General features: G+C 40.2%; 2 protein-coding genes across 3 annotated transcripts in view; one reads left to right on the top strand and one right to left on the bottom strand.

Annotated features, from left to right (window-relative positions):
- The window catches only part of pknox2 (pbx/knotted 1 homeobox 2), an 88800-nt gene extending 82538 nt beyond the window's left edge, over nt 1-6262 (bottom strand). The window contains exon 1 of the mRNA XM_029519332.1: nt 6215-6262. The gene's annotated coding sequence lies outside the window, so the exon portion shown is untranslated. The remainder of the gene's footprint in view (nt 1-6214) is intronic.
- Nucleotides 6263-8409: 2147 nt separating this feature from the next.
- On the top strand, nt 8410-16250 carry tmem218 (transmembrane protein 218). Of its 2 annotated transcripts, none has more exons than XM_029519657.1 (3): nt 8410-8816; nt 9672-9774; nt 14910-16250. In XM_029519657.1, the coding sequence occupies exons 1-3, from the start codon at nt 8680-8682 to the stop codon at nt 15042-15044; spliced, it is 375 nt and encodes a 124-aa protein (XP_029375517.1). In that variant the 5' UTR covers nt 8410-8679; the 3' UTR covers nt 15045-16250. The 2 variants fall into 2 exon arrangements, with proteins under 2 accessions (XP_029375517.1, XP_029375518.1); XM_029519658.1 differs by lacking the exon at nt 14910-16250 and adding an exon at nt 14607-14686.
- The last annotated feature ends 7513 nt before the right edge of the window (nt 16251-23763 follow it).

Here is a 23763-nt window from a genome sequence, read left to right as displayed (position 1 = left end):
AGGACAATGAATACAGCCAAGACCGCCATTGCTGCATTCCGTGCGATTTCCTCGGACAGCTGATGTTTGCAATAATCAAGCTAATGCATGATTCTGCCAAACTGCACGTCCCTCATGTCACAGAAAAAAGCACAAAAGAAACTGCCTAGCCTGAATAACTATTAGTTCTTACAAAGCTGTATTACACTGCATTCAGTTCACACCACAATACATTTTACACTTTTTTGTTATTTTGTATTTTACAAAATTATTAGCATTTATGGTTAAAAGCCACTGGCCAAACACTTAAACTCTGCGGTAACATGAGATTTTGTATTACAGTAAGAAGACATGTAGCTGCTTAGGGCGCTGATATGAACTGATATGAATCCGGAAACTGAGACAGCCACAACGGCAAAAATCTTGATGAAACATTATACAGAAATAAAACAGTGCAGACCTTTAATATTTTAAGAGCGACAAGTCTTGTGAAATACCATAAAAGATGTAGCCTTCCCTAGGAAAATGAAATGCACTTTGACTGAAGCCTGTGCTGTCATAAAATCATGGCACTTTTATAGCAGGGGGACAGGACTACATAAAAGGAAGTCATTTGCAGCTAATAAGAGCGATCACTGAAATGCATTAGGGCAAATTATTCTGTCCTTGCCACTGTGCAATGCTTTCACTAAAGTCTGTTGATAAGCTGCTGTTTCACCTAGGAGTTTGTGCACCAGTGTTTCATCAGCTATCTACAAAGACCACTTGCAGATTAACAACAAGATGTACAAATGGATTTGGAGAGAAAGCCACTTTTGTTAAAGTCTAATGTTGAAATAAAGTAGAGCTATAGGCTGTGTGAAAATATTGTCCTTCAGATCAATGCTGTCCTGGAGTTCAATAGGATGAAACATTCAGATGAGATGTGAGTGGCAGAACACACCAACCAACATTCTCGAATAATATCTAGGGAACAGATTCTGAAAAATGGGACTGCGTTCCAGTAAATAACCTTTGGAGGTCACAACTTTAGTGTTGCATATCTATTCAAAGCATAGCCAACTACAATAGGCTTCTCAGACAGTAATCAAAAAGGACTGATTTCAAAAAGCTATCAAGCAATATTTTAAAGATGCTCATTTTCATTCTATTGCACACTTATCATGTTGCTTTGTGTCTCCTGCTGCAGCTCCTCTGTGTACTACTACAGCTGCAAATGTATCCAGGAGTGAAAAAACAACAACATCAGGAGGTAATCAGGGATGCAAAAAGCACTACACGGTGCTGATATAAGTTAGCTCAGTGTTCACAAAAATAGATTCTGTTGATGTGTACTTGGCTGTAAAGCCCTAACTTTTGTAATAAGAGTTTCTCTGACTCACAGAGGAGAAACAACAACTTTTCCTGCCGGCAACAGCTCTGCAGTGCTGCAAAACAGCCCATACTCTACCTGCAGCACAGAAAGACTGATGCTCAAGTAAAAGAAAAACACACAAAAAAATCACAATAGCAAGGTTGCCAAAGGCGTCATTGAATGCGTTTGTATTTGCAAGGAGAGAGTTGCTTTCACTTCCCAGTCAATGCATTAATAAGTGGTGTAAAGTTGGTGTGTGGAAAGCAGCAATGATGACATTTCACTCTTTACTAAGTTTTAAAGAGTATTTCACTGTGGGAGATTTTCAATAGCGGTGACACCAGTTTGGCCCATGCATTTATTCATTTTCAAAGGCAGCACAAATATGCAGCCACACAGCGCTTGGTGGGATTTTCTCCGCTATGATCTGCTGTTGAATTTAAATCAAATATTTTGAACCTCACCCAGCTCAGCTGTTAGCAGGACTCTCAAATATAATAAATTCAGGATTTACTGGCAGGCTTGATATTTCTCTGTGTGAAGCTCTGCTCATTTATTAGGATTATCTACATTCCACCAGAGATAAGAACCAAAGGCACAATGAGGTTTCGAGTCTTGTTAAAGGTCTATAAATGCAGAATATATAATAAGCTGCTGCTAATTTGATTTTGTGCTTGATCCTTGAATAATAACCACCAGGGTCTAAAAATAATGTTTTAATTGTTTTTACAGCAAAAATCAGGGCATCAGAAGCAATTTATATGAACAATATGGATACTGAAAACATGAGAGAATAAAAGTAGCCTACTTCTTGCGCCAGTCTTTGAAATACATTTTGCCCACAGCAAACACTATCTTCGCCTGCATCCTGTCTGTGAAAAGCCCGTGTTTGATTCTGAGCCATGACTTCAACTTAGTTTATGGAATGTATCCCTGCTGGGTTTTCATTTCCTCTGTCAGGCAAAAAAAGGAAGGCAATCAGAGTAGTGATGCTAAAATCATTACCTAATGACTAAAGCCTTTGTATGACTTCCTCCATGCTGCGACATTCATTGTTCAGCCACACATTTCATATAATTGTGCGAAGAGGAGCATCTCTAAAAGTTTGTTTGAGGGCTGTATGGCGAGGCAAGGCAGGTTGCAAGAAGTCCAATCAATGACTGAACCACATTAAGAGTTGTTATGGATTTCTTCGAACATGGAGTCTTTCTTTTTTGTCAGTTGAAACCGCCCTGGCAACATGTTAACAGTGAAGGCATCATCTGAACATCCCAAACTACAGGTATCTTTAAATGGTCAAGTACACATCAAGACATTTCAGTAACATCACCTGCATTCATTTTCTGTACAAGCTAAATGTGCTAAAAATCAGAGGGATTTCTGCACAGTGAGATTTTGAGAATGAAACATTACGTTTAGATTTTCATTTAATGAATCAAAAGCAAATTGCTTTTTTTCCACTGCATTCCTGTCTAAGGTTTCATAGGTTTGATAAGTTTTGTTGCAATTTCAGGAAATTTATTCTTGGATCCTCCAGCAATTTCAAACTTGTTACCTATACAGCAGTCCTATGTATTTTCATGACATCTCTATGTCCTTCCAGAGACAAGGCTTCGTGATGTTGAACGTATGGAGGATCATTAAATTTGCCTGCTGCTCCGCTTGGAGCATAAATCAAGCCAATCCATCTCTCTCTGACCCAGCTCCCTGGTGGCTTACTTAGAACCATGCCAATGCAGCGCTGGCTGTGGAATGAGCAAGGGTAAGCATGCAAGGGCTGTCCTTAAGCTGCTCTGTCTGACGGTATAAACAAGCCTCTGCCTCATCTTGAGAGCAATAGGGATCAAGTGGGCTTAGTGAGCATGACTTATGAGAACCCAGACGCAATGCTGAAAACATGCAACACAACACAATTGTCTTAAGGTTTGCTGCACTATTGAACAGGAGAATACTAGCAAAACATCACGTTGCTCACAGGCCCAGAACAGGACCTAGATGTACTCCACTAAGGATTCCCCGCAGATTAAAGTCTTATAAATAATTCCTTTTCTTCCTCGCTCTTTTTTCCTGTCTGATTTAAGAAAATCAGACCCATAAAAACAATTTGACATAAAAAAAATATATATCTGAAGAGAAATCTTGCAAAGTAAGACCTATTAGTCTTACAAGGCCCTCATGGAAACTTAAGATCACAAAAAACACAAAACAATGATGTATTGGCGTCTGCGGCACCATGCAGGGTGGAATTAGAGCAAAGGCAAAGGAAATGACAAGACATTTGTGCGTGGTTTAATTTCCTCGATTGCTTTATGGTCATACATAAATGCTTAAATTGGTTTGTAACATATGCTCTCCTCGCTCTGTTTACTTCCTTCATTTAGTGTGACTGAATCACTTTATTAGTGATTATCCCCCCAAAACCTGCTTGAATGCACAGCATCGCACCTCATCGTGCAATTTACCCATATAGTAGGAATGGGAATATGCAAATAGTGTCATAGTATTTTGCTGCACCAAATATGCCCCAAGGCTTCTTGTCCAATGACACAAATCATCAATTAAGATCTCAGCAGGGTTTGGGGATAAACTAAATTGGCATTATCCCTATCTGACAATATGTAGAGCCATGTGGGGTACATCACAACAAAGAACAAACATCTCTGAGGGTGATTTGGTGGTGATGCGTTTCAACTCATGGGTTTGTGAGTGTGTGTGTGCACACAGTCAAAGCTGATTCACATCTCAGTCAACCACTTTGTCAAAGGTACACCACTATTTAAATAGTGTAAGAGGCGACAGGCCTTCTGTTGGTCTTTCACCAGTGACTTGTAGCAACAACAACAGTAGCAGCGTCTTTCAAGGCATTTACTTTCAGAGGAGGTGCGAGTTTGGCTCCTTGTGGGATTTTAATACTCAGTACTTTGCACCTGCAGAATGTGTTTGATGGGGGAAGCTAAAGTGGTCTAAATCGCCATTGTGATTTCTCACGGAAGCAGATGATTAGTAAACAAATGGTTCGGGTATATTTAATTAAGCTAATGTACTCCCAGTGCTCAGAGTGTAGTCCTTGCTGTGAGAGGCCTTGACTTTGACATACACAGTTGTAGCATTCGCCAGTGAGAGGTAATAAACTGTGAGAGAAAAGCAGTAGCAATTTTATATCTCCTCAACTTTTTCTTTTGCTTTTTTTGGCAAATGCAGATGTGTTTGCCAAATCTGTGTAAGTATTGGTACAACTGTGGAATATCTCATGGGCTCAGCGCAAAAGCTGGCGGGTGAACTTGGTACAGCTATCAAGTAACTGACTGACAAACACACACCAGGCAACCTTAAAACCTACAGTATGCATTTTGAATTTGTGAGGTCATTGAAGTCAAATCAAACAGTGCCCCTGGTGTTGAAAACAAGCTGCTACCTGACAGACTTGAACCCCGTAGACACACACTGATGACATTTCATGCCAGTCAAAAGTCTCCTATGAGTGAAATACTCATTTGGTCAATTGTGGTATAAACCAGTTAGCTGAAAAAGTGTTTAGTGGCACACAAAGAAGGCCAGTGTTTGCTCTGGAGAGCTTTTTGCAGGGCAGGGTGGACTGAGTGTAAACATTAGACCTCAATAACATGCAGACAGTTTGAGCAATACACACATCAGCTAAAGATGGAAAAGAATTCACAAAGAAATGCCGACAGGATCAAGTCCCTGTTTGACCTTTTTAAAATCACTGACATAAGAACAAATTTGCTCTTTTGCTTTAGACGACTCTGGGATAAATCTGAGGCATCAGTTGTTTCATTTTGAAAAACAAATTGCTTATCATAGCGTGTCGTAACACACACAAATTTAAATAAGTTCAACTTAAAATTCTAAACACAAATTGTAACTACGAGTAACCCCCCCCCCCCCCATTTTGTTTTGCTGGTTTGAGATTATTATACTGAAATATTTTTTTGCCAAACGCACACACACACAAAAATACTAAAATCTACGATAAAATGTATTATGTCCAAGGAGAAATGTTCCATGACTTCGGATCAAAATTTGGTCATTTCACGCTGAAAGACTACCACTTAACCAATCTAAATAGAAGGCCCCCTTTCTCGTCATTATTCCGATGACTGAAAACGCAGCACGGAACATGAAGAATCACAATAACAGCCAAAAGACAACACAACACGGCGAAGACTCACACCATCGGATATTCACAATTAATAGATAAATCATCTAATCGCGACGTGGCTTCCCTCTGCTGACTGACAAAGCCACAGAAATGAAGCGGCAGCACTCCTGCATCTCTGCGCTCATTCTGTCCGCTCAGCTCACTATTAGTCACTATTATTATTCTACCTCTAAATTACAACCTTTTGCGCAAAAGCATCCGCCACCAAATACAGCGCATCCTAGATACCTGCATCACAACCATTTTTTTTAATATCCAAAAGCCGCATCAAGAAAAAAAATAGTGGGGGGGTGGGGGAGGGGGGTCCACTGGTCTTTCAGTCCAGCACAAAAATGCATCTCCTCTCGTTTCCCTCTTTCTTTTTTCTCCCCCTCTTCTACTTCCCCTTCCCTCCCTCCCTCCCTCCCTCTCTCTCTCTCTCTCTCTCTCTCTCTCTCTCTCTCTCTCTCTCTCTCTCTCCCTCCCTCCCTCCCTCACTCTCCCTCTCTCTCTTTCCCTCCCTCTCTCCCGCTCCCTCACTCTGGCCCGGCTGGCTGTCTGACTGTATGAATAATGTCCTGCTTTTTTTTTTTTTTTTTTTTTTTTTTTTTTTTTGGAGGGGGGGGTGGGGTGGGGTGGGGGGGTGGGTAAGGGGAAAAAGGACGCTGAAGTGGAAAAGCCCTGCTCCCATACACTGACATTGAAAATGAATGACAGCTTACCTGCATGCCAATCTTCATCAGACTGACACTGGGCTGACAGCACAGCCTATACTCCTCCACACAGCCGGTGACGTCAGCCCAGCCAGGCCCCTCCCACCTCCATCTCCATCTCCGCTTCCCGTTTTCCCAACACCGGGCCACTGATGCCTTCCAGTGTCCATGGGAAATACGGCAATCACACGTGGACCCCGTGAGACAGGTAACCACTTGAACCTGGAAACACACCGGCATTTCCAAGTAGTGTTCGGCAGTCAAAGCAATCACCTGGAGGTGATGAAGCACTTTAAAGAAAAAAAACACCTGTTTTAATCATTCCCATTCTTCCTCATCAATTCCACAGAAACTGTAAGTCTCTAATCAAAAAAATATTTTTTTAAATAAAAATATTATATATAAACTCCACATAAATAATTATCTTCTGGTTTGGCTTCGGTGCAGATTAAAAAGAAAAGAAAAGTGTCATATCATGTTATTCAATCACCACATTCTCATTCAGTTTTTATCAACCTGAGGCAAAAGCAGCTTTGTTGAGAAAAGAGTCAAATGTGACTGTCTCAAAAATCCTGATTAACACCATGTGAATTTTGCAACCGGCAGGTAGCCTTTAAGGCACTGTGGTCTACATTTGAACATTTGAAACCAGTGAACTGGAATAAAATCTGTGCCAACATTTGTCCATTTATTTAGTCATCTAGCTTATTTGCCCATTCCTTTTCAGGTGTCTGTGAAGTCAGCTCAGGACAGGAGAACTTGGACAGGTTGCCAGTCAGGGACTGTGAGACTCATAGAAAACTGCTCCATCTCATCATCACCACCAATCTCATTAATGTGAAGGATATTTTTCAGCTTGTGGACGAAACCACAGTCATTAATTCGTCTAAAAGTCCCGTCCTCTAACCATCTCCCCTAATTAGGAGAAATTGGTTCAACAATATCCAAATCATGAATAAACTCTGGGCATATGGATCCTACGAGGGTCACCTAAAGGCAACATTTCTCCTTCCAGTAAGCACACAGAAGCGCCAATACTTCCAGTACGACTAGAGTGCCAGCAAGACACACACTAGTCTGGCAAGCCCCCTGTCGGCCCGCATTAATAATGACATGCTGCTATGGTGCTGGGAAAAAACCGACTGCGGCGGGACAAGACAGAGGGTTTTCACGAAACTAAAATGTAAAGTTAGAAGAGAAGAAGAACTGAGTTCGTATCAAAAGAATAAAACGTTGCACTACGGGTGAGGTAAAAGGGGGCAGCTACAGTGCTGTAACAACATAAGCATTTGCAGCTTTTACTTCCACAATAACATTACAAATATCACAATTTAAAACGATCTCATTAACAATAAATGTTTCCGGTCAAAATACTGATTTGGTGCGAGTAGCATAGAAAGAAGTCTTGAAAAACATTATTGGACTGGTAATGATTTTTACATAAGAAGTTGATCGAGATGTCAGGTGTCATCAGGTGTCCAGTGTTTTTTCAAGATAAAGCCAGGGAAAAAGAACTGAGGTATTCAGCTGAAACAAATGGTAACTTGATGTCTCACATTTACTGACTGGCAACCTGTCCAAGCAGTCCTGAGCTGACTTCACAGAAAACGAAGGAGCAAATTACTTTGAAATAGCATGAACTGTTAGTTAAATGGAGGCATTTGAGAGGTTTTGAGAAAACCGCACTTTCGTGGATCTGCTGGCAACTAATTCTGAAAAAAAGAAAAGCAGCCAAGTCATGTCCAAAGTTCTGGAGCCCATTGTATGGTTAATTTTCGACTGTTGCAAACTCATACTCTAAGTGTAACAAGTCCCACTTAGATAAATTTGTCCGCAATGACACCTTCACAGTCCAGCGCAGCTCTGCCTCTAACTGGAGCCACTGACCGGGACTCGCATCTATTTGCTCTATTTGAGTCAGCCCACAGACCCGGTGGGTTCAAACCAGAAGAGGACCCGCTTCCCGGCACAGAATGGAGAGTCTCACTGCAAACATATCGCAAATTCACAGCGGTGGGTTTAATTCTGCTACAGAATTAGGAGATCAGGCAGACGGAGCGTCTGCTTCGGAGCGGTTGGGGTTAGATTGAAACGGTCTTTTCCATGCTCCCCGAGTGCGCCAGCGCCGCAGTAACAACGCCACTGATTGGCTTGTCTGGCGTTCATTTATCCAATCACACTCTTGTTTGCGGTTACCAGGAACAAGAGGATACGACGAGGAAAACTGAACCTATCATTTCAACATGGACTGGTTGGTAGATAAATGGTAGTTTCAAGCTACAGAAAAACAACGTACCGACGTAATTGCTAATTTTATTAATTTTAGCATAGAACTACCCTCGTCGACGTGGCAGGGCTAGCAAGTGCAGCTAAGTAAAGCCTGTTGGTCGTCTAGCATCTGCTTTACTTTAGGCTAATATTGCTTCAAGATGGCTCTGACATCGATCTTATACTTTATACATTTGAGCGTTTAAATGCATGTTAAATATCCTGAAACAAAAATGGCAAGTACCTTGTTGAACGTCGGTACGGGCGTTGTCGTCATCGCGGTCGTCTGGATTTTGGCACTTGTGTTTGGGATGATGCTGCTGAGAGCATCTGGGTCCGCAAAGTGAGTGAAACCAGACACAGCAGCATGTGCACATTCACACTCACCGTTTAGGTAAACCTTTACACAAGTGGATCAAGAATAGGCCACATCGAGGCAACTCATCTAATATATGAATCAGTCACTGCCAGATCCCTTTTGAAGTTTCCCCAACTTTAATGATGTTTTGCATGTGAACCGAGCTATAGATCATCTGTAACATCACAAAACTAAACCCTGACAATACTAGTACTTTCTAGAGAATTCGGCCTTGAATCATCAAGTCACCATTAATTACAACTAAAAACCTCACAATTAAATTACGCACTTTTCTTTTGACCCCAGGGGCCTGAGATGTGTATTTAGCAGGTATATTGAATCGATTGCAAAAATAAATGAATAAATTGCAGAAATAGATGAATATATTTTTTGGGCTTAGTTTCTCTCATAGCAAATACATTTTGTGGCACTTAAAAAATTTGTGCACTATAAAAAAGTCGCAAAATTAAATGTGCCATTATTGCTTTGAGTTTTTTTAGGGATAGTATAGTAGTCGAGACTCACACTGGTAAAGTCAGCCAATTCACTCAGCATTTTTTAGAAATCAAAGTGATAGCAAACACTGCATCTGTGCAATAACAGTAAAGTTTAAATGGGGTGAAACACAGTGCTTTTCACTTTATTGTTAGGGTAACTGCTTTTTAAAAGCACAATAAAAACTGCGATTGTTCTGATTGGTATTTCATAATGACATCATCCCCGGATAACCCCTTCCTTTGCTGCTAAATTTACTTAGACGACATTAAATCATTATGGGAAGTCTGTGGTCAACCTCTTTGTTTTAATGGTGTACATCTGTTGTGTGTTTTGGCTCACCAGGTTAGGAGTAGTCCCTGTTTTCCTCCTGGCTGTCACCATCACTCTCGCACTGGTGTTTTTCCCTCGCAGCCCAGAGACAACTCCCCCTTTCAAAGAGATAGAGGTGAAAACTCTTACACAGCTTTACTCACACTCACATACTGAAATATATGCCATTTCATTTCATGCCTAGAGTTTGAAAGACTTTGTTGCTCCGGCTTGTGATGAAAATAGTACATATTTGTGTTTTAATTCCATAGTTTTTGCTTTTAAAAGTGTTAATGTGCACTGACATTTCACCAAATAAAGAGGCAATTTGAATGTTTACTGTTGCTAAATCCACAATGCCAAAATATTCCATCATACTTATATTAAGTGAATTAAATAAGCACAGGTTAGTTTTTCAGTCTGTTGCTGTGGCTGAAGTGCAATGGCCAAGGAATGTCCTTCAATTGAAAATAAAAGCAGTTTTCAGTTTTGTTGTGAGACTGCCCCCCAAAAGCTTTGGGCAAAGACCACTGAGTAAAAAATAAGTTAGAGTTCACAAATAACCAGCTAAGGCAGCTAAATAGCTAGCTCATGTACCCCAAAATAATGTTTAATCATTTATAATTTATAATACATTGTGTTGAGCCATTATAACATAATTAAGTGCAGTGAATGAAATACAATCAGTGTTGCACTGTACGCTTATTAAAAACCAAAGTAAAACAAGCATGTATCTTTATCACAGATGTATTGAGGTAAAAAGAGAAAATATAATGATATCATTATATATATTATGGGGCCATGTGCTGTTGTAAGTAGGAAGCTCTGTTCAATTTTTCATTTTGTGCATTTAAACAACCTCTGCCATGTAAAACCTCGACTCTAATATAAGCCAGTGCTCACTGCACTGTGTGCCTGCACCTAGTGTGTGTTACTGTGTGTGTACGTCAATGTATGTGCTTGTTGTAAAGGCCTGTTCTGTTTTATCTTAGTCCAACAGCAACACAGAACAAACACTCCCCCATGTTGCCTGTGGGTCGTGCCAATAAGCCAGCCAGATCTGCCGAGCAAGCTGCCAAACCATAGAAATTGCAGAGCAGAGCCCTGTCCCGGCCAGCTTGCATTTTATAGCCTTTGTGCAAATGCAGATACCAAACCAGGCAACAAAATGTGACTCCTTGAATTTTTGTACAAGGCTTAAAAGTAAAATCAACCTTTGCCTGTTTTAGAAATTGATACCAGTGCTGTAAAGAGGTTGCTTATAAAATCTGTGGAAATAATGACACCTTATGATGCTAGAAAAAACAAACACCCATATCTTGCTATTGATAGACTTAAATATAAGGCTTTTGTTCAGATTTTGCTTATTTGAACAGGTAATTGTTGAACAGGACTAAATAGGGCCTTTATTTTATAATGTCTTTGCTTAATCAGCAATACCATAAAGCATCAAAAACTACAACACTGACAGGATGTCTCCTCCATTAGTAAGATACAATATACTGAATTTTGTATTTTTAGATTTAGTCTCTATTAGATGTGACCAATTCTGTTGCCTGTGGGATAAATGATGGAGCCAGAGGCAACATGTAGCCTCAGAGTTTAAGATCTGGAGTCTGGGAAATAGAGCGAGTGAGTCATCCACTCTGACTCATCTTTCATATTTTACATTGGAATAAATCATCCTCCATGAAGAGATTTCATACGGGACAAGTATTAAATTCTATATCTATATGGCTCTAGACATTGTTTCGACTTAAAGGCAAAGATAAACGTTAAGATGGAAATCTGCTTTAGGAGAATCAGTTCCATTTTGTGTTCACGTTTTAGCATCAACTGATTTTTAGAAAACTTATGTGCAACACACAGTCTTGTGTGCAGACTGTGAGGACATTTCTTACCCCTTGCTGTTAAACAAAAGTAAAACGCATAGTGCCAATTAAGTCAGTCTCAGACTAGGAGTCGGGGTGGTTCATACCACCCACCCCCCACCATTCAGCCCTACACTGTTCTACCACTCCTCCTCCCAACGCTCGCCTGCTCCCACCCGTGCACTCAATGGCACATTAATAAAACATAGCCCACACTTTGGATTCCACCTTACTGCGTAATTGGCAAATTAAAAAGTGAGATGTGTTAAATGCAGGGAGACAGCATACATCATCCCTACCTCTTTCACACACCAGCACATTTACACACACACACACACACAAATCTACTGTCATTCCACAACAGTCCCTGTGAAATCTCTTTTTAATCAGCAGTAGGGATGCTGCTCTTCTGGTATTATCTGGCTTAAGGGCGTTTTCTCAGTTTGTATTCGCATATTCATGGGTGGCTCATGATCTAAATATTAACACAGACCTCAAGCTATCAGTGAAGTGTTGCTTAACTCTATTGATGGCAATGTTACAAACACTTGTCCTGACTTAAGAAATGGCTGTGCCAATATAGAGGTTCTGTTGTTTGTCTAAGCCCCACTCCTCTTTTCCTTTCGCTCTGTTAATTGATGTAATACTGAGGCAGTGTTCCTGCTGATCAGACATCTAGATAAAGAACAGCAGGATCTGAAAATAAGGACAGCCCGGAATATGCATTAAGCTTCAGCTGCAACAAACACGCTGTGTCTTCAAACACGTGACTCCCTGAACATGCAGGTCATTTTCCTCCCTGAATTTATTAGCACTTGGCTTTGTTTAAGAGCTTGTAGTCAGGTCTTAAAGGTGGTACTGACCCAGCCTTTGACAGTCAGGTCATGGCACAGTTATTGACAACAGGACTGATGGGGATGAACTACTTCTGCTCTTCTCTCCTTGTGCTTCTTATAATTAAACTGAGATTGTTGGTCTGTACCACTATATGTGCTTGTTTCCTCTGTTCCACTTTCACATTTTTTCTATGCCCAAGATGATAATACCTCTAGCAATTGAACACTAGTCATGTTCATTTGCAGATGTTCTGTGTGTCTATATGTCTGTCAGTGTATCTCCTTAAAAGCATTAATCGTATTTCATAAAGTCATCTAACAAAACACACAAAATTTAAACAATATAAACAACAGACAATAGAAACAAGGTCAATGGTGGATCTCTTAAAGATTATATATTTCATATAGCTGGTTTTAAGGTTCAGTTTCTGAATAGAGGCTGCAAGCATTTCTCTGTGGAGTGAGATCTTTGATACTTTCACTGTATTTTTACATAACCTAGAGCTATCATGAAAGAACACATGGACATCTACCTTTATGCCATGAGTGAACTTTAAGTAGTGACAGGCTCAGGGGGAAGAAAACATTCTTATTTATGCCTGCTTACGTTCTTTTAATTCAGCTCTTCTTACTTACTGTAAATATAAGTAGCAGTAAATATTAAACTCACTCATTCACCTTCTACCGCTTATCCGTTTCCGGGTCGCAGGAGCTGCTGGAGCCAATCCCAGCTTACACTAGGCCATGATGGGGTAGAACCTGGACAGGTCACCAGTCCATTGCAGGGCCAACATACAGATATAGAGAGACAAATACTTACACCCAGACCTATGGACAATTTACAGTCACCAATAAACATGCATGTCTTTGGACGATGGGAGGAAACCCATGCAGGCACAGAAAGGCCCCCCATTGTTGTGGGGCAACAGATTTTACCACTATGCCACCATGCTTCCCAAATATTAAACTATAATATTGAATACAAAACTTGAAGTAAGGGTACTTACTAAAGAGGTCACTGTTGCATTTGTTCATTTTTCTGCCTTTTAGGACCTACCATGCTCACAGTATTTTGAAGTTAGTTGTTGCTAGTTTGGCAGTTTGTCATCTGTAGGTTATCTGCATTGAGCTGTTCATCCTTGTCGACAAATACTCACAGTTTTGCAAAGTTCACACTGATTGACAATTACAAAACACATTGTGGTACAATTTTTGATTTGACCTCAGCCTTTTTACACACTTAAACGTGCATGTAGGTAAGCAGCCACTCACCAGCAGTGATAAATCATCACCTAGATGCTAATTGCTTAATTGACGCTGATGATATCCACTTTCCTGATCCTTCGGAATCAAAATGTGGTATTGAATGACAGGTAATCAATTCTCAGTAGCATCAAAGCAAGTTTGAGTCCAATGTACACTGATGCTGCGGTATCTGCCGCCACTGCTGCAGGTAAGCATCAGTCAGATTACATTGTGCAGCATCATAAGGTAAGGTAAGATAAGATAGAACTCAATTTCCATAGTCCCAAGGTACCTGCTTGCTGTCTAAGACACAATGTCATATAGTGAAGTAAGTGTCACTATCCTATCAATTTTACTTCTCGTGAGGAAAAGGTATATTACCTTGTCAATCTTTAAGAATATAAAGGACAATATCAATTAATTTACTCATTATTTTAAACGCTTAAAGATCCCTTTCTGCCTTTTTTTAGGAATGACATTCCACATAAAAGTTAAATTGCCTGATACATTCTAAAAATATACCCTCTCTCACCTTTGAAAAAAACTATAATCCATTGATATTCCAATATATTTTTATTTTAAAAGTTTAATGACTGAACACAAGTCACTTCCTACTTCACTCAAAAGTCTGTCATTGTATGGGATCAATCACAGCTGGCCTTAAAAGGGAGTCATAATATCCTAAAATCCTCTTGGTGGAGATTTAAGGTTAGCTCAAACAAACTTTCAGCCTGATACTATTACTCTGCACAAACATCTATGTAGACTGTAGCAATACCAAAAAAAAAAAAATACAAAGTATACAAACTCTGGCAGCATGCCAGCATAGTGGTTAGCACTGTTGCCCCTCAACAAGAGGTTTGTGGGTTTAGTTCCCTGCATTGGGCCTTTCTGTACGGAGTTTGCATGCTCTCCCTTTTGCTTCGTGAGTTTCCTCCTCCTAAGTGATAGTGTGAGGTTTTTGTTTGTCTCTGTCTCTCTATGTTGGCCCTGTGATAGATTGATGATCTGTCCAGGTTGAACCCCACCCTCACCTTATTGGAGCTGAGATTGGCACCAGCACCGCCCCCCCCCCCCGGATATGATTAAGTGAAAGGTGAATGACTGCATGAATTAAACTCCATGTGTGTCTGTCTGGAGCTCCCATTGAAGTCCTCACTGTTTCTACACAAAGCTCTCTCCTGACATCTTGTGGCAAATACTGAATGAAGTTAGAGTGGTGTTTGCAGCGCACTGGCTATTATTTAGCAGGTACACCTGCTTTAGTGTACAATTATGGAGAACCCTTAACACTGAGATACTCTCTCTTTACTCTGCAGATAATTGACACTTTGTTCATTGGCCGTTACACGCTTCTGGCAGTGGTGGGCACAGTCTTTCTGGTGGCGTTCTTCATGCTGCTGCCCTTTCATTTCCTGGAGCCGGTCTACGCCAAGGCCTTAAGAACACACTAGAGCTGCCAGGTCACAGTTGGCACCGGGATTGCATCACTGCAGTATACAACTTAAGACAAACTTGGCCTGGCGAGAGCAATCCCCCCCACCTCTCTACACAGTGCTTGCCAAACAGAAACAGCAGAAAAGCGGATTTTTTTCTACTTGTTTACTGTTTGTTTGTAGAGATGAGATAATGCAATGGTAACTGTTTCTTTATCATTATCATTTTGTATCAATACCCGAGATGAGTAAACATTTTTTATTTTACAAGCACAACATTAATTTCTAGTCAATAAACATGGAAATACTCCCTCCTCTCATTTACACAGAAGTCAGTCATTTGTCTTTTTTTCTTATTTTTGCCTCCTGATAAATTGTCATCTGAAGGACTGTGACTGTTAGGCAACAAGTTGCGTAGTTAATGACAGTAGATTTAACACAGTTTCTCTTAGCTTAGTTATGATGTTCCATTTAAACGGGTCTGAAGCCTGGAGATGGACCAGTTTGTCTTTAGCTAGACTGACTGCTGAAAAGTGTAAATTTGGGGCTTTTATTTTCTATTTTTTATTTTTTTATTTTCTATTTTAGTGTAGCTCATTATTCTTTGAATGACATCAATAAATGTATAACTTCACTGATAACACGAGTGTAATCGTTTTACTTTATGTACTGGTATGTAATGACTCTTAATAAGGGCAAGAATTCTGAAATTATCAAAATGGACTTAAATGCACTGCAATACTTTCTTAAACTCTTCTCTGTGGAATTTACAGCCTTCAACATTATGTCATTTCTTTTGCAGAAATGTTGGAGTGGAGTTTGGTTGACACGTTCATTTGACATATTTAAGTATCACATGGATTAACACAATTCAAACCAGACTAAAGAAAAACTAGTAATACACTTAAAAAACAAGCTGTAGAGAAAATAAATGCTAATTTATTTGAAACTGGATGGATCAATTGCATTATGGGAAAAAGGAAGAATATATTTTATTATTGTTGTTTACTTGTTCATGTTTTGTATTTTGTGATGGCATTCTGCAATTACATTTAAGGGCTTGGAATTTGCAGTTGGTTTACATTACCAGCACTTAAAACCTATTTTTGCCATTTGATTGGTCATTGGATCATAATAATTAGATTTCTCATTGTGATACTTAAATGTTGTTTTACCAACAGCTCTAGCTTGGATCCTTGCCATTCCCTTGGTGTGTTGTTTTTTTTTTTTTCCCTACTTATTTTGTAGTCTGGAAATTTCTCAATAAAACCTACCACTATACATGATTCCTTTTTTTTTTTTATAAATCATTATTCTGGTGTGTGTAAGAGGCATTACTGTGCTCTTTTCATTAGGATCTGTCAAACTGATGTTTTAGGATTTTTACTGACACCCTTTTCAGTTTGCATTAGAGAAACACTTTTTAAATTAGTAGTTTTATACAGGAAATATGCCCTTTTTGCTTTTTTGTTCTAAATGACATAACTGATGGAAATATACTAGAGCTACAACAAGCAACCAGCTAGTTCCCTTTTCAACTGGTCAAAAACCCCTGTGAAGGCCTGTTAATATTCAGCATTTTTTGTCAATGTAAAAAAGCATTCAGGTGCTAATTTTCCACCTTTTTATGGCACAAGACTATTAAATGTGCATGAGCTCCAGATGTTGGCACATACATGTTCAGTAGCATTTAGCATTTGCAACAGACTGGGGAAAAATGTTTACCAGTGATTTGTTCCTTTTCTTCTAGTTGATTGTTTAATAGAATGCAAGACTGGCAAGAGAGCACAGTGTTTCAAGGCAAAGAAGAAAATCAGCGACAGAGTGAGAGCCATTGACACTAACCCTGCAAAAATGCTTAGTTAGAGAGGCATTACACACAGCCCAAGGCAAGTGATAAACAAAAGGCTCTGAAGAAAAATATCTTCTTATGACTAGCTTAGCATAAAGACACGAAATAAGGGGGAAACATTGCCCCATTACATAGTGTAACATTACATAGTACCAACCAGGATCCTTTATGCTTAGCTATCTTAGCTGAGAACCAGACTGATGCAAGCCGCTTCAGAACCGGGGACCTGACAAGCTGCATGCATCATTGTGTTTTGCCATTGTGCACTGCTATTCAAATTTCAGTTCCACATTTTGCCAATCACTGAATTATATTCGGCACTGTGTTGTCACTATTTTGGATGAACACAGTGCTTCATTCACATGTACTGATGATGGTTCCATGGGGTATAACTAAGCAAATGATTCCATAGAGACTAATGAGCTTTTGCAGTCTAGAGGCCCAATTATAAACACTTACCACCCTCCCACCTCCATTTTAAAAGTGTGAAGCCCGAGGAGACGTGGAGTGGAATTCCAACCAGGATGATGAAAGAGAAACTAATGAATCAAAACCAATCCTATTAGTTCCAGCCCACGTCTCCATGCTGTGGCCCTTTTCTGCACCACAATCCACTGCATGATTTCACACAAACTGGGGAACTGGAGGATTTCAACAGCGTGGGTTAGGGGATCTGAAACCTTTTAACTCAAAGGGACTTGTTGCCTGTAATTGACCGCATGATTACCGCAAAACATGATCTTAGCCCCAGCACAGAGAAACAAGTGGCTTTAGGGGCACTGGAGGGTCACCTGGCAAAGATTCCTTTTAGTTTTTTTACTTGTCAAGAAAATAAAAAATGCAATTATTAAGAACATTATGCAAAACATGTTTGCACCATCTCCTTGCAAGTCTGAAAACTAGGTACTTGCAACCCCATAAATCTGTGATGTAGAAGATCTGACACTCTTCATTGCATCGCTCTTCCGTTCTCACACGCTCTCTTCACACTACCTCACCTTTGTAATCTTTCTCGCTCCCTCTATCCTTCCTTCATTTTATTTTATGCTACCAAACTCCATCTCTGGGGAGTGGGAAAATGAGAAGAACAAAGCATGTGGGGGTTCGAGGATCATTGGGAATGAGGAGCTGGAGTCTTTGTAGCGCAGCCAGCTGGGCATATAAAGAGATGGGGGCGGGTGAGATAGAGAAAGAGAGAGCAAAGCAAGGGCAAAGAGGTATGAGCAGAAAGCTCAGGGTGCTCGGTTTTCAAACTGTGGAGGGGACGGGGTGCGCTTCTCTCTGGTAGATCCTGCATTCAGATGCACTCAAGCAGAACTTCTGGCTTTCCATTCACATCCTCAGCCATCTCGCCCCCTGTTTGTGATATGGATACCGTCACCACCCCACACGGCTCCTGCAACACCAAAAATCTAATCCAAAGATCTTGGGCAAAGTTGGCGCACTTATCCCACAAGAATGTGATCCAGTACATGTTAAATCAAGCAGATGGCAATATTTGCTTTCCTTTCAAGAGGTTTGGTAAATAAAACTTGACAATGCTCTGGGTAAAACTGAAATGAGCTACGTAATTTTAAATCATGAGTTAGGTAAGGAACTAATAGTAACTAATAATTGGAGGCCTGCTTGTCTGGCAGGGCATTTCACAAAGACCTAAAGTAAATGGTGCTAGAACATGGAAATGAACTAGGGCTTTGTCAAAATATGCAATTTTGGGGCCAAAGCAAGTTTTTTTGGGGTTTTCTTCTCAGCGTTGCCTGACTGTGCTCTATTATCCACTTTTGTATATAGACAGGGATGCTATCATGGCAACACACACTAGGGGGGCCAAATCCCCAAACTGAGATGCTGCTCTTTCCTTGGACTTTTCCCTCCATCTCAGGGAGGAATTACCCTAAAGCTCTTGCTCTCAGGGGCACAATGAAGACCCAGCAAAGAGGTCAGGCTGCTCACCAATAGCCTTGTGCTGCTCTGACATGACGCCCCATCGTGGGCCGAAATTCACCCCTATGGGGGTTCCATTTTGACATTGGTGAAGACATGATTGAGTATTGGGCAGGCTTCGAAAGGCACTGGCTACACTGATCAAAGACCAGAGTCACAATAGTTGAGCATGGGTGGCCACACACCAGGCCCAGTTGTTGCATCAGTTCTGGCCTGCCTGTGTATTGATATTCCAACTGTTTGGACTAACCCACAGGCATAGGAGGAGCAGCAGTCACAACAGTGAAGTCATCAGACAACGAAACTCCACTTTTCATGCAGTCACCTGACTGCTGTTGAATATTACATACACATACATATTCTTTAATGTAGGAGCTGATGATAATGCTGTTATATTTCTGCAATCATACTCATACTCTACCAAAACTCTGTACTTCCAGATGGAAAAAAATGCAAAACCATAATTTCAAATAAAAACACATTACAAATGTGAAGTTAATAACTTCACTGTTTTTTCCAAGTTTTTGAAAAGGTGTGCTTTGTTTAACTGTTTTAGAAGAGAAGTAACACAAAGAGGAAATATTGTATTAAATTACATTGTATCTGGAGCATCATGACTTGATCGGGCAATGACATTTTCATGAAAAACTAAATTGAAATCTGATATAAACTGTATACATATGGCTATGTTGGTGTTGTATGTATGTAGTAAATAGCGTAAATAAAATTACTTTGTCCATACTTTGATATTTATTTGTGTATGTATTATCATTATCACACAGTTGTATATACAAAATAATTATTCTAAGAATTCTACCTTTAATGAATGATATAAATATACAGGAATAGTCAGAGCAGCCTGCATACGAGACATCATTTTTATTATTTACTTTTTATGTCTAAAGGGACAATTTAAACACGTTGCAAGATTCTGTATAGTTGATTTGTGTTCTCAAAAATGCAAAATTTTGCAAAATTTCTTTCCTTGTTTCATCACATCCTTAATTAGATTTTTTGTGTAGGTGCAGGTCTCAGTTGAATTGTCTGTGTGCCATTACGCTGACAATTAATACCTGATTATGTTCCATGTTGCTTTTTGACTTCTGAATCTGTTTTGCTGGTACAACAGGCCTGTTTCATTGAAAACTTTTGGACTTGTCACAGCAGGAAGTCAAGGTAATGTAATGGACTCCATTGAGCTGCTTCAGTTTCATGTTCCTGATGTTATTCATGCTGAGACATTGTCACACTGGGACAGTCAGCCAATACTTACAGAAGTCAGAAAGTGTTTTCTCACAGTGGGAATTGTAAAGTAAACCAGTAAATGGTATTATTAAAGTTTACACCTGCTATGTTTGGAAATGGCTTGAGGTAACCTAGTCTTATGTGACGTAAAAGTACTTAATACATAATTCCATGGAGGCTAAATATAACACCAGAACAATTTTCACTACTCAATACATCCGCTATTATAAGTTAATTTGCTCCTGTGTGAAGTCACCTGTTATACCTGTATGGCATATTGGTCATGATATTCTCAGTGATGAGCTGAAGGATATGTGCTGCTGCAATCAATAGGCTTTGATAACTACTGAATCATTCATTCATTCATCTTCTATCGCTTATCTGTTTCTGTTGGGGGTTAAATCTAAATTCAGGCCCTGCAGGCCTTCCCCCCGGCAGGCATTCCAGCAGTCTGCCAGTGTCCATCTGGGGGGGCATTTTTTGGCCCCTGGGCCAGTCCCTCAGGTCATGGGGATGCCTCTGTCTCAACTGTGGGTAAATGGGTAGTGGATGAGGGGGTGCTGGGGGCGAGCAGGGCCCTCCTGGGGCCGGATGTGACTATAACCTGGACAAATGGGAATATGCACAGACATACCTCCACATCTTTTCTGTCCTTTATTCGCCTGTGTATTAACTTAGGTGTAGCACCGCCCTCCCTGCCACACAAAGGTCATTCCACTCAAGAATGATCAACAAACTAGCTTCCGTGGAGGGCTGGTGATGGTCACACACACACACACACACACTGAAATAAAATATTTAGCAGTAAGACTAAAATGCATCAGTCTCATAAAAACACACATTTGACACACATTTGTGGTGTTAAACTGTAAGGACACACACACACAACTAAAAGAAATGTGGGACATACAGGAACTGGACCTACTTTGTGCAGAGCTTCACAGGAAGCTAAAAAGCATAGCAGATCAGTAAAGTAATCATTGTAGGAGCATAGCTCACAGCAGACAAGCTGACTGTGTTTGAAATAATAGGAGATCTTTCTGACAGGGTATGCTTCATTTGTTTCTTGTGGCCAAATCAAGATGATGTATGAAACTCACACTGTGCAGACAGGCAGCTACAAATTTGTTTGGCTAGTCGACTGGTGGGAGGTTGGGTAGTGGCAATGAGTTGGGGAGTTAAAGGGGGGTGGGCTTGAGAATTCCTCCAGTCTGAACCTCCATTTAAAAAAATTGTACTATCTCGCCTAATGTTTTAGCAACGCTTATTTTTCTTTGGACAAAATTAAGGTGTTTTTTTATACATTTTTTATACGTTTTTGTATCTAATACTTATCCAAACTTATCCAAAAACATTCCACTCATCCAAACAGTTACATGATAGGTGTTTGATTAATGAAAACGATCTGATGTAGGGAAACAGGCCTCTCCCTTAATTCAACTTCCTTTTGCCCCCCAACACCCACCACCACCAAGACTGCTTGTTTTCTGCCCCCAGCCACCATCCCATGTTGAATTAATGGCACAGATGCTGGACAAGACAGTACCCCTTGGTCCCCTTCCCCTCACAATTCGCTCAGCATGAGGTCTGAAACTTGTTCTTGTTCTGATCATTGCTCCCCCTCATCTCAAATGTCTACCTCCTCCAGTGAAAAAAAAAGGTCCCAAAGAGGAGGGAGATGGGGAGACCAGGAGCAGCTAAATTAAAAAGGGAGGGAAGAGGAGAACACAGCCATGTCTGAGATATATAAGGAAAACATTGGCTGAATTATCTCCAAAAGAACAAGGGTGGGGGGTGGGTGGGGGTTGTCAGGTCACATGTTGAATGCTGGTGGAGCACCACAGTTGAGAGTTTGCTGAGGATATGGGTGGTATGCTGGGTCTAATGTGGTGAGGGTTCTGGTCTTGCATCCAAGAAGGTGTTTACTTGAGGACTTAAGATGCGGATTCATGTGTGGCTCCTCTATGTGTACTGGTTCTGCACATGGGCAGAGTATTCACAGAAGTGCATGTGCCGAGATGTTCGTCCAGCAGGGCCAGGATTGAACAGGAGGTCAAAGACCCGGGTCAAAGAGCACGCTCGTCTCAGCCTCGGACATCAGTATGCATTTCACAGGACCAGGTCACAGCACAAAAAAGGTGAGCTCTTCATCCACACAACTTTTCAGGCTACACTCATCACACGCATCACTGTCCTGTCACGCAAGACAGCTCTTTAAATGCTGGAGCTGTGCAGTAATAGGCATACTTTTAATGAGGCTCTTTAGCCAAGGTCACATGCTGAATTCACTCATTTGACCAGTGCCAATAGAATGAGGGAAAACTATTTGTTTCAAAATTAACTTTTTGTCCAACAGTGATTGTTAAATCACCTTTTTACTTTTGCAATTAAATATTTGCATTTCTTGGCACTATATGAATAAAATCTGAATCTTCTCTGAATTAACAAAACACAAATATGTTACAAAGTAACGAGTCTTTGCCAGAAACTAAACTTGCACATTGGAAAAAATGAAGAAAAAGAACTACGTTTTTATTTTTTTCAAGCATATCACTAGCCTGATATTGCTGAGGAAAGTCAATGATTTAAGACAAATGAAAACTGTTTTGTGTAATAATGAAAATCACAGCTACAGAATTGTTTTAAATGTCCTTCCAATGCAGTACAGAAACTACTTGCTTCAAACTATGGTGAGACTCAAAATCCTGTTTCAGCAATATTACAATTGGGACAATTTAAAGGTGAATGTCATGGTAGGGTATCTGAAAAACATGCATATATTTAGAGAGAGAGAGAGAGAGATAGTGGAGTAGTATTTTCAAACTTCTTTTTTATGCAATATAAATATATTGTTGATTATTTTACCAAACATACTCCAGTTACACCCAGTTTGCTCAGAAGTCACTTTTTTTTATCCAATTCCAAGTAGAAACATTCTTTCTTCTTCTCCTTCCACCCCGTCCTCCCTGCCTGTTTCTACACTTCTCCTGACCTTTGGTCCAGAGCCTGAAAGAAGGCTCCTTGCCTCACCACATCTTATCCCAACGCCATTCCCATGAGCTGTGTGTAGTTGGGACTCATCCTTCATCCTCTCTAAAGCTTTTGTTGCAGACTGAAAGCTGGCTGATGCCGGGGCCATCAAGCCCGAGTTGTTGGATCAATATAAACATCCATCACCTAGCCCAGGGTCTTTCTGAGCCTCACAATGAGCAGTTCACTAAACAATACTTTATTTATGTGGGCCAATGGAGGGAATGAACTTGTCGTAGTTCACTTATTTCTGGGCTGCTTTTCCTTTGCTGTGGTGGAACTTGGCAGTAATTCAAAACAGAAAGCATTTTTATCCTTCTCATGCTTAAATTTCAGATGAATGGTGTCATTTTTTTAGAATTCTCTCATACTTATTCCCAAGGCTGTGTAACGTCCATTAAATCGTTTTTTGCAATTGGTGTACAAGAAATCATTCATTTACAATGCTGGGAAAATACAGTTAAACACAAGCCATTAATTAAACTTAGCAAAAGAAAAAAAAATTTCACAGGTCTTGTTAGAGATGTTGCAGATATTTTGCAACTTCTTGAATCAGTTCTATTTCCAATCAGAAGCATGATCAGTTTTTTTCTATGCCTGCTGACAGGAGACATTGTGAACACTAAGCATGGTTTATGGACACAAATAAGCTCTTTGATCTGCGAA

This window comes from Echeneis naucrates, chromosome 14, assembly GCF_900963305.1.
Source record: "Echeneis naucrates chromosome 14, fEcheNa1.1, whole genome shotgun sequence".
In the NCBI taxonomy this organism is placed as follows: Eukaryota; Metazoa; Chordata; class Actinopteri; order Carangiformes; family Echeneidae; genus Echeneis; species Echeneis naucrates.
This window is presented reverse-complemented; position numbering and strand designations above follow the sequence as displayed.

Coding starts and splice junctions, on each gene's coding strand:
- tmem218 (XM_029519657.1), top strand. CDS start 8,680: ATGCATGTTAAATATCCTGAAACAAAAATGGCAAGTACCTTGTTGAAC. Junction 8,817..9,671: donor AGAGCATCTGGGTCCGCAAA/GTGAGTGAAACC, acceptor TTGGCTCACCAG/GTTAGGAGTAGTCCCTGTTT. Junction 9,775..14,909: donor CCCCTTTCAAAGAGATAGAG/GTGAAAACTCTT, acceptor TTTACTCTGCAG/ATAATTGACACTTTGTTCAT.